Source organism: Cebus imitator, unplaced genomic scaffold (genome assembly GCF_001604975.1).
Source record: "Cebus imitator isolate Cc_AM_T3 unplaced genomic scaffold, Cebus_imitator-1.0 Scaffold154, whole genome shotgun sequence".
Classification (NCBI taxonomy): Eukaryota; Metazoa; Chordata; class Mammalia; order Primates; family Cebidae; genus Cebus; species Cebus imitator.
In genome coordinates this window covers 1,859,108-1,870,450 of record NW_016107469.1, presented here as the reverse complement: position 1 = coordinate 1,870,450, position 11,343 = coordinate 1,859,108, and the positions used below count along the sequence as shown (strand labels likewise).

At 41.2% G+C, this 11,343-nt stretch overlaps 1 protein-coding gene across 4 annotated transcripts in view; it reads left to right on the top strand.

Moving 5' to 3' along the window:
• Nucleotides 1-11,343, top strand: part of NEDD4 (NEDD4 E3 ubiquitin protein ligase) — a 176,392-nt gene that overhangs the window by 142,633 nt on the left and 22,416 nt on the right. For 3 of the 4 annotated variants that reach the window (XM_017543382.2, XM_017543378.2, XM_017543376.2), the window contains 6 exons: nucleotides 2,624-2,689; nucleotides 6,630-6,749; nucleotides 8,765-8,965; nucleotides 9,996-10,076; nucleotides 10,306-10,360; nucleotides 10,451-10,509. In XM_017543382.2, coding sequence (XP_017398871.1) covers nucleotides 2,624-2,689; nucleotides 6,630-6,749; nucleotides 8,765-8,965; nucleotides 9,996-10,076; nucleotides 10,306-10,360; nucleotides 10,451-10,509 — 582 coding nt within the window. The remainder of the gene's footprint in view (nucleotides 1-2,623; nucleotides 2,690-6,629; nucleotides 6,750-8,764; nucleotides 8,966-9,995; nucleotides 10,077-10,305; nucleotides 10,361-10,450; nucleotides 10,510-11,343) is intronic. The other variant, XM_017543379.2, reaches the window with a different exon arrangement.

Below are 11,343 nucleotides of genomic sequence, written 5' to 3'. Positions count from 1 at the left end.
CTTCCCGTGGCTCCAATCTCCAGCCAAAAGGGCCCCCGGACCAGTGTATTTTGTACGGAGAAGCGCGGCTCTGGGGCGCCGACAAAGCCGCGCGGGGCAAAGCAGCCGCGCTGGCCGAAACAGCCGCGCTGGCGACCGTGGAGCACCTCTGCCCGGGAATTTCCTAGTCTGTGGGCAATAAAAACGCGGCGTCCACTCACCCTCTGCGCTTTCACTGGGAGCTGCGATCCTGAGCTGCTCCTAAACGGCCATCTTGGATCTTCCGCCTTTGTGTTTTCGATATAGGGTCTCACTCTGTCGCCCAGGCTGGAAGGCAGGAGCATGATCATAGCTCACTGCAACCTCAAACTTCTGGTTACAAGGGATTCTCCCATCTCAGCCTCTGGAGTAGCTGGCACTACAGGCACATGCCGTTGTACCCCCAGTAATTAAAAAAATAATAATTTGTAGAGACAGGCTATAGTATTGTTGCCCAGGTTCCTTTTGAATTTTATAACATGTATGAGTGTTAACTATTTTAAGAAATATTTTTTAAGCACTGTATGGTTATGGTTACAAATTGAGACTGTATTTAGGTGTATAAAATAAAACTTAAGACTAGGCATTATGGCTCACGCCTATAATCCCAGCACTTTGTAAGGCCAAGGCAAGCAGATCACTTGAGGTCAGGAGTTCGACCACCCTGGCCAACATGGCAGAACCTCGTCTGTACTAAAATACAAAAATTAGCCGAATGTGGTGGCGTGTGCCTGTAATCTCAGCTACTCGGGAGGCTGAGGCAGGAGAATTGCTTGAACCCGGGAGGTGGAGGTTACACTGAGCCAGGATTGTGCCACTGCACTCCAGCCCGGGCAACAGAGTAAGACCCTGTCTCAAAAAAATTAAATGAATAAATAAATAAAATTAAATCTTCCATATTACCCTAATGTATTCTCCCTCAGTCACTGTTAGTGGTCAAATACCTAAAGAATAAATGATTATTGATTTGCTGGTGATAAATAACTTGCATACCTATATAGACACTGTTTCTATATAGTCATAAACATGCATACATACACACATATTTGTAGGTGATTTTTGAACCTAAGATCATCTTAAATATACTTTTTGGTAACTTGCTTTTTTCACTTGCTGTCTCTTAGACATTGAACCATTTCAGTATATATAGATGTACTCCTTTAAAAGCCAATTAAAATGATCATTAAACTCTAGCATATTCCATCGTACAACTAATTCTTATTTCACCAGTCTCCTATTCAAAAACTTTAGATTGTTTACAGTACTATTATAAACAGAACTACAGTACGTCTTCTGATTTAATTTCTTTTTTTGAGACGGAGTTTCACTCTTCTTACCCAGGCTGGATTGCAATGGCCCGATCTCGGCTCACCACAACCTCCGCCTCCTGGGTTCAGGCAATTCTCCTGCCTCAGCCTCCTGAGTAACTGGGATTACAGGCACGCGCCACCATGCCCAGCTGATTTTTTGTATTTTTAGTAGAGACGGGGTTTCACCGTGTTGACCAGGATGGTCTCGATCTCTTGACCTCGTGATCCACCCGCCTCGGCCTCCCAAAGTGCTGGGATTACAGGCGTGAGCCACCGTGCCCGGCCTTCTGATTTAATTTCTATGTGCATTGTAAATTTTGATGTCATTAAATAACTAAGTTATTTCAGATAGTGATAATAGCATATATATACAAACATAAGGAAAAAAAGAACATGAGATTTCCAGAAAACAAGTAGTCCAGAATGTCCAACGGATAGATTGCGAAGTGGGAAGTAGCTGAAGAAGTCAGGAAGAGGCAGGTCGTGATGCTCAGGAAACATTGTTTTCTGTGCCATCATGGGGTTCAGCTCCAGGACAGGACTGGCTGTGCAGTGCAGGATGCTCTGAACCTGCAGCATGCAGCATGGAGAGTGGACTTAAGGAAGTAAGACTTACAACAGGGAAACCTCTTAGGATATTGCTGTCATTGTAATGAAAGTGACAAAAGGTGAAAACTTGAAGTTAAAACTATAAAACTAGAACTACGAGCCAAATGCAGTGGCTCACGCCTGTAATCCCAGCACTTCGGAAGGCTGAGGTGGGTGGATCACAATGTCATGAGTTCGAGACCAACCTGGTCAATATGGTGAAACCCCATCTCCACTAAAAATCCAAAAATTAGCCAGGCGTGGTAGCATGCACCTGTAGTCCCAGCTACTCAGGAGGCTGAGGCAGAAGAATTGCTTGAACCCAGAAGTGGAAGTTGCGGCGAGCCAAGATCACACCACTGCGCTTCAGGCTGGGCAACAGAGCGAGACTCCATCTCAAAACAAAAAACAAAAAACTAGAACTAAAGTGTAGAGGGAGTGTATTTGAGAATGATTTCTGTTAAGACATTCAAGAGAAGGTGTCCAGGAGGCAGTCCAGCACCGAGGGCGTGGTAGCTGGATGTGTGAAGGTGTCCACCTAGGGGCTGAGAGCGACCAAGTGCCTCAGCCTGCAGTCTCAACAGTTGCGTCTTAGCCAGCCTTCTCTCTTCTGCCCTGTCATGCTCACCCTCACCACCTTAGCTGACACTCAAAGGCAAATCACAAATCTCAAGGTATTCTTATTCTGTTCTCTTGTTTTTTACAAGAATCATTCCAGCAGAAGAGGCAGCTTACAAGCCTATACTTTTGAGGAACAACCTACACTTCCTGTGGTGAGTTTTACCCTCTTCCATCAATTAATAAAAAATATAAAACTCAGCCTCTCTTTTTATTTTTATTTTGGAAGACTGAGTGTGAACACTTGCCTTACAGGGAACCTGTACAGCACAGAATCTAGGCCCCAGGTGGTGTTCAGGGAAGGGCCTTAAAGACAAAACATGCAAAACTGTCCCTCCCATGTTAAAAGCAAAGTCTCTGCATGCCGGTGACTGCGGGTGGTATCTGGGCTTGTTGGTTGAAGCACTGTGCTGGCTAGAGGTGGTTGCTGCATGCAGCATACAATTCAGAATCATTGTGTCCAGTTGTTGATGCTCTGCACATGCACACGGCATCCAGCAGCCATGTCTGCCCTGTACCCGAAGCATAGCCAGGGTTTCATCACTCAGGTGTCCGTTGGCGTTGACAAACCCAGCGGCCAGGTTGGAGTTTATCAGTCCCTGGTCTGTTTCTTCCCTGAGGTATCATGTCCGTCAGTCTACTGAGGCCTCTGCTTCCTGCTCAGTGCTGTTCCCAGCCACAGCCTAGGTGGCAGCTTGGACCTTAACCTTGCCTCCATCCGCTTTCTAACACAAGCCTCGCTACTCTCTCTTTTTCAGAGATCCTACTTGTTATTTATTTATTACTTATTGTTTTATTTTTTTTTATTTTTTTATTATTATTTTTTGAAATGGAGTATAACTCTGTCTCCAGGCCAGAGTGCAGTGGCGCGATCTCGGCGCACTGCAACCTCCATCTCCCGGGTTCAAGGAATTCCCCTGCCTCAGCCTTCCTAGTAGCTGGGACTACAGGTGCGTGCCACCACACCTGGCTAATTGTTTGTATTTTAGTAGAGACGGGGTTTCACCAGTTGGCCAGGATGGTCTCGATCTCCTGACCTCATGATCTGCCCACCTTGGCCTCCCAAAGTACTGAGATTATAGGCGTGACCCACCAGGCCCAGCTCACTCTGCTTGTTTTTTAAACCAGAGCAAAACTCCCAGGCTCCCAGCCTCTTCAGCCTACCCCTCCTTATCCCCCAACAGAAGCCTCCTGCTGCTTTCCTTCATGTCTGTGCTTTTTCTTCCAAGGAGACTGTTCCCATGTCCTGATTCTCTCCCTCTTCTGATTTTGTGTGCATTCCATTTCCCCACTTGGAATGGCTTTCTTATTTTCTTCCCCAACCATCTGGAATTTTGAATGGCAGTCTAGATAGCTTTAAAAAGTAGGATTATGTTCTAGCACAGGAATGCAGAGGCTCCAAAATCCAGAGCCCACAAGTGGTTTATCTGTCTAAACAACACCCTGCACTAAGAGAGGGACACAGATCCTATGCCGAGGAATGAGGGGTCACGCACCTATGCATACATTACCCTAGTCAGTACTGACCATCAACAAGAGGACAGATGCCATTGAAAGACTACCCTTGCCAGCCTTTCTCTCGCTCACTGTCACCTGTCTAGCCTCCTCCATTAGATCAGAGCCCGCTCAAGCTGAGTTCCATGGTATTTTTCCCACTGCACCTTATAATGTCCTCTATACAATGCATATGTGGAAGTTCTCACTGACTCATAGATATTCACCCAAGACACAACTTTAGGTGCACCTGGTGAGCAGCAGAATCGTAAGATGATTTATATTTTATGTGCCAGAAAAGTTGTTTCCATACCTTTTTTTCCTCAGTACATTGATTTTGTTATTTTTAAGAGTTTTCTTGGAGTATAATTTTCATACCATAACATCCACCCACTTTTGATCATACAAATAAATGGTTTTCGTAAATTTATACAGTTAAGCAGACATCACCACAATCAAGTTTAAGAACCTTCTATCACCCCCGAAAGTTCCCTCAATCCCTATGCCTACTTTCAGTCCCAAGGAACCACTCATCTGCTCTCTATCGCTATAGTTTTGCCTTTTTTAGAAATCTCATGCAAAGGGAGTCGTAGGGTGTAGGCTTTTGTGTCCACCCTCTTTCACTTATTATGCTGTTTTTCAGATAGATCTATGTTATTGCATGCCTGTATTAGTGCATGGTATTCCATTGTAGAGATATATCCACTACATTTATCTATTCACCAGAAGATGGACATTTATAGAACTGGACAGCATTTAAATCCACCACTTTGTGATCTAACAGCTCATCACAACTGCCAGCAATGTACATAGAGCTCCTGTGTATCTAGTAAGCAGTGTCTTTAGTGTGGAGACTGGTGGTGATTGTTCTTATGTTGTAAGCCACCCTAGGGAGCCACACCAAACCAGGGTTAATCTGGTTCAAAATGACAATAGGAAGGCCACATTTAGGACTCTTTTCTTTTCTTTTTTTCTTTTCTTTTTGGAGAAGGAATCTTGCTCTGTCGCCAGGCTGGAGTGCAGTGGCACCATCTCGACTCACTCACTGCAACCTCCACCTCCTGGGTTCAAGCGATTCTCCTGCCTCAGCCTCCCGAGTAGCTGGGACTACAGGTGCCCACCACCATGCCTGGCTAATTTTTGTTTTTTTGAGATGGAGTTTCGCTCTTGCTGCCAAGGCTAGAGTGCAATAGTGCAATCTCGGCTCACCATAACTTCTGCCTTTAGGGTTAAAGCGATTCTCCTATCTCAATCTCCTGAATAGCTGGGATTTCAGGTGCCCGCTACGACGCCCAGCTAATTTTTTTTTTGTATTTTTAGTAGAGATGAGGTTTCACCATTTTGGTCAGGCTGGCCTCGACCTCCTAACCTCACATGATCTGCCTACCTCGGCCCCACAAAGTGCTGGGATTACAGAGGTAAGCCATTGTACCCAGCCTGGATTTAGAACTATTTTAAGTAAGCCTAGAAATAATCAGACCTCTCTTTATCCAATTGTAACAAACTATGATAAATAGCATCTCCTAGCTTTTAGAGAAACAAAGCATGGGTAACTGCTGATGCAGCAGGTAAGTATGATTTCTGCTGCTAAATTACCTGGGTTCAAATCTCAGCTCCATTCCTTACAAGCAGTGTCGCTTAACAAGTTACTTCCATGACTTCTTGGCATTTTGGCTAAGATCAAGTGTAGTAACAAGTTTCTTCCATATTTTAAGCTTCTGTTTACTCACAAGTAAAATGAGCCAATATTAGCAATCATCTCATTAAAATTCAGGTGGGAAGAAAATGACATCTGTGTTAAACACTTAGCATGTGCTTGTTATTGTTGACGTATTTTATTAGGGTTGTTTTGACTCTCATCATTGTTGTTGGTGCAGTGATTTTTTTTCCCCAAGTGAAATACTGAACACTTTATTTTGCACACTTTAAAATATTTAAAATATGGCTTATTTCACTAAATTAAGATGTATAATTTACCCATTTTTCATTATAATACATGGTTTTTAGTTCAATAAAATAAAATATGATTTGTTTCAAAGCGAGCAAGTAGTGAAGAAGGGACGTGGTGCTTTTCAAAGGATTCTTTCTTATTAATATTTAATTCTTCTGGCCAGGCATGGTGGCTCATGCCTGTAATCTCAGTACTTTGGGAGGCCAAGTCAGGTGGATCACTTGACACCAGGAGTTCAAGACCAGCCTGGCCAACATGGCAAAACCCTGTCAATACTAAAAATAAAAAAAAATTAGCTGGGTGTGTTGGCGCATGCCTGTGCTCCCAGCTACTCGGTAGGCTGAAGCACTTGAATCGCTTGAACCTAGGAGGCAGAGGTTGCGGTGAGCCGAGATCATACCACGGCACTCCAGCCTGGGCAATAGAGCAAGACTCTGTCTCTCTCTGTTTCTCTCTCTGTCCCTCTCTCTCTCTCTCTCTCTCTCCATACATATATATATACATATATAAAAAAGGCAAAACTAGCAACAGAGAGCAGATGAGTGGTTGCTTGAGCTGAGAGTAGGCAAGGGGATTGAGGGAACTTTTGGGGGTAATAGAAGGATTCTTAAATTTGATATATTTAATTCTTCTGTTATTCTTCACTTTAGCTTTTGCCTACTTCATCTGGATTACCACCAGGTTGGGAAGAAAAACAAGATGAAAGAGGAAGATCATATTATGTAGATCACAATTCCAGAACAACTACTTGGACAAAGCCCACTGTACAGGTACCCTGCAACCTATTAATTTACTTTCTTACAGGATTTAAACTGTCACATCCTATGTAAACTATTACATCACTTTATAGTATATACTGGATACTTCTAGCATCTTTTTTTTTTTTTTTTTGAGATGGAGTCTCACTCTTGTCGCCCAGACTGGAGTACAATGGTGCAATCTCTGCTCACTGCACCTGTGCCTCCTTGGTTCAAGCGATTCTCCTACCTCAGCCTCCAGAGTAGCTGGGATTACAGGCATGTGCCACCATGCCTGGCTAATTTTTGTATTTTTAGTAGAAAGAGGGTTTCACCATGTTGGCCAGACTGATCTCAAACTCCTGACCTCAGGTGATCCACCCATCTTGGCCTCCCAAAGTGCTGGGATTACAGGCAGGAGCCACTGTGCCTGGCTGTAGCATCTTCAAATTATTTATTTTCTGACACTAATGCTAAGTGTCCACCATTTCCTGTGAATCTCTAATATACACAAATTACCACTCGTTATTATATAAAAGAAGTTCAAATGAGAATAAGAGGAAAAAGTAAATAATCTGGTCTTTGGGTATTTTTATAATTTGAATAGTTAAGATCATTATTTTAACTAAAACATAATCTTGGTGATTGGTATCTATTAAAGAAATTTATGCCGATAACACCTCACCCTTGGCAACAGTTTCACCTATAATATTTCCTTTTAACTGTTTAGCAAAATATTTATTTTCTCTTATCACCGTATCTCTTGTTGAAAAATTTTTTAACACTGAAAAGTCTAGAAAATAATATAGCAGATGCACATATCCTTTATTCAGAATTAACATCATTAATAAGTTACCATATTAATTGCTAGACATTTTATTTTTTAAAATAAAGTCTTACAGATTAACCTAAATTTCTTTTAGCCAAGCTCTTGGTTCCATTCCCCAGGGGGAACCACAGTCTTGAATTTGTTATATATTCTTCTAGCCAATTTTATATACTTAAAGAACTTAGAAAATGTAAATTAAAATTAGCTGGGTGCAGTGGCTCACACCCATAATCCCAGCACTTTGGAAGGGTGAGCTGGGCAGATCACAAGGTCAGGAATTCGAGGCCAGCCTGACCAACATGGTGAAACCGTGTCTCTACTTAAAATACAAAAATTAGCTGGTTGTGGTGGCATGCACCTGTAATCCCAGCTACTGGGGAGGCTGAGGCAAGAGAATCGCTTGAACCCAGGAGGCACAGTTTGCAGTGAGTGGAGATTGCACCATTGCACTCCAGCCTGGATGACACAGTGAGACTCCATCTCAAAGAAAAAAAAAGTAAAATATTGTTTATATGCCTGTGTTTCTAATTTTGCAACTAGGGAACACTCAATTTATAGAATGAGGTGCTGCTCGATTAAAAAAAACCTTTTTTTAATTGATGTTGTGACCCCATAAGTCTACATCTTTTTTTTGCTTAACATTGTTTTAAAGCTCTATGTTGTTATTTATAGACGCAGTGTATTTCTCTTAACTACTAATATCCCATCATATGACTATATTACATTTCAGTTATCCACTTCTGTGGTAGATATTTGTCATTCATTTTGTCTGCCTGACATTTGAATCTACTTCTGTGTATAAGAATCCCCCATCCTATGAGTTTTGGGAGAATAAAGACAACCTCCTACTATAGGCACCAGAGCTCCGCTTGCAGCTAGGTCTTGAGCGTGTGGACCTCACTCCCTCAGTCAGATGCACCCACAACAGACTGTTAACTGCTATCTCACTGCTTGAGAATTAGTTGAGAAATTATAAATTATTATTAAAATCAAATTTGACAAAATAGCTTATTGGAAAAATGTTATTAAATGTAATGCATTATTAAAATGTTGGGAAAATATTAATATGCCATAACTACATTTGAAAATGAGCCTGAAATATTTAGAGTCTCTTTAAAGGAAGATGTGTATTGCATTTGCAGGTTAAGTTACCTTTTTAACTGCTGCTATTTGTGAGTTCTCTATAAAATATTACGATATGATTTCGTAAATATGCTAGGCCACAGTGGAGACCAATCAGCTGACATCAAGCCAGAGTTCTGCGGGCCCTCAGTCACAAGCTTCCACAAGTGATTCAGGCCAGCAGGTGACCCAGCCATCAGAAACTGAGCAAGGATTCCTTCCTAAAGGCTGGGAAGTCCGGCATGCACCAAATGGGAGGCCTTTCTTTATTGACCACAACACTAAAACCACCACCTGGGTAACTTTGATACTCTTCCATTTAAATTTATAACAACGATAGTCATCTCTTATGTATAGTTCCTTATCATCTTTAAGTGTATATTCGTATAACCTATGTTTTCTAGTATTCATTAAAAGATATATTGAATTCTTAATAATATTATTTATATTCAGGAACATACTTACCCCTCTTTTTAATATTGTTTTGGATTATGATGGAGATACTCATGTTTACTTCCTATTTCCAGTTTTTAGCTCACTAGCCATAAATGCTTAGGAAGATATGTAGGAATAATCCTTTGCTTTTATATGAGGCTTTCTAGCTCCAAAGAACTTTTGAATCCCTATCTCATTTAATACCAAAAAACCTTGTGAGGCTAGGTAGAATAAGTTTTTTTATTTTAAGGTAAGGCTTAAAGTTGTTTAGTGCTTGGCTTACCACTAGAAAAATTACTCAAAATTAGCAGCAGATGAATAAATTTTAATTAATTATTAAAAGACCAGCATACCTTAAATACTACTAAAATTATTTAATAAATTAATAATATTAAAATAATATATGTAAATTAAACCAAATAAATTGAATTTTGTTCACATTTTTAACATTCTGAATTGACCTTTAATAACCTTTTTGGGCTTACCTTCCTGTTATTCAAAAATATGAATCAACCTGAACAGAGCTGCCAAAATGCATGTTCTGGAGCTTAGAAATATCATGTGGTCCAATTTAATGCCCCATTCTTTTACCAGTTTTTACGTAGAGAAAACCCCCATAGAGTGACACATTTCCTAAAGAGCGGGGCAAAGAGGTGACCAGTTAGTGGTGATCCCTGAGAACTGATCCTTATTCCTTTTGATATTATAGCCTGAGAGTGGTAGATTTCAAAGGAGAAAATATTATGTCACATATTTAGGAAATAAAATATGAAAGGACTTTTACAAGAGAATATTTTAAATGTCCATTGATATTAGAAAACATAGTAATAGACTGACTTTGATTATTTTGAAATTTGTGTGTGTGTTGTTCTTTATTTACTGTACCAAAAAAGGAAGATCCAAGATTGAAAATTCCAGCCCATCTGAGAGGAAAGACAGCACTTGATACTTCCAGTGATCTAGGGCCTTTACCTGTAAGTGTATAGAATACTAACCTCTCTTACTTGGCTGTCTCAAATATTTTGTATTTTGGGATATAGTAGTTCTTTATCAGCTATAATTAATCTTATTATTAAAATGTTGATACCTTCTAAGAATGGAATGGAATATGCAATTTAAATTAACCATACAATCAGTGCTATTTTTCTATCCATACATCTAAAACCCTATTCTAAAATAATTGAAATACATTCTTAATTATAGCCAGGATGGGAAGAGAGAACTCACACAGATGGAAGAATCTTCTATATAAATCACAGTATGTTCATTGTGATTTTTCATTATGTTATTTTTTATAATAAATTTTATGTGTGAGAAAGAACATCTTTTTTCTTTTTCTACCCTTCAGATATAAAAAGAACACAATGGGAAGATCCTCGGTTGCAGAATGTAGCAATAACTGGACCAGTAAGTCTCTCTGTACCAGTGTGCTCTGATGGGACTGTCCTCTCACCTGTCTCTTCAAGAGCAGATAGTCAAGGGCATAACCCTACAGGCATTGAGAGGAAAGCACATCGGCTATTCTCTCCTCTCCCCTATTTCCCATACTCCAAGTCTCCGTTATTTGAAAAGATTCTATGACGTCATTACCCTTGCCCTGTGCAATAACTGTGGGAGACAAGTGAGCCAGACCGTCAGAATGGTAAGGCAGTGTGGGCTGCTGAGCTCAGTCTGGTGCCTGCCGCTGTCTGAACAAAAATAATGACAGTCCTCCACAAATCAAGAGAGGAGCAGAGAGTGTATCTGGATGAGGACGCAGCAGCACCCTATCCACTCCAGGGTCATTCTTAAACTTTTTGATAGAAATCGGGCCCAGCTCATGCCTGTAACCCCAGCACTTTGGGAGGCCAAAGCAGGTGGGTCACCTGAGGTCAGGAGTTCAAGACCAGCCTGGCCAATGTGGTGAAACCTTCTCTCTACTAAAAATGCAAAAAAAAATAAAAATAAATAAAGTCCTGGGCTTGTTGGCAGGCACCTGTAGTCCCAGCTACTTGAGAGGCTGAGACAGGAGAATCGGTTGAACCCAAGAGGCAGAGGTTGCAGTGAGCTGAGACTGCCGCACCACACTCCAACCTGGGTGACAGAGTGAGACTCTATCTAAACAACAACAAAAAAATATTGTAAATGCCTGTATGAAAGACACATCCACGGCCAGGCGCGGTGGCTCACGCCTATAATCCCAGCACTTTGGGAGGCCGAGGCAGGTGGATCACGAGGTCAAGAGATTGAGACCATCCTGGT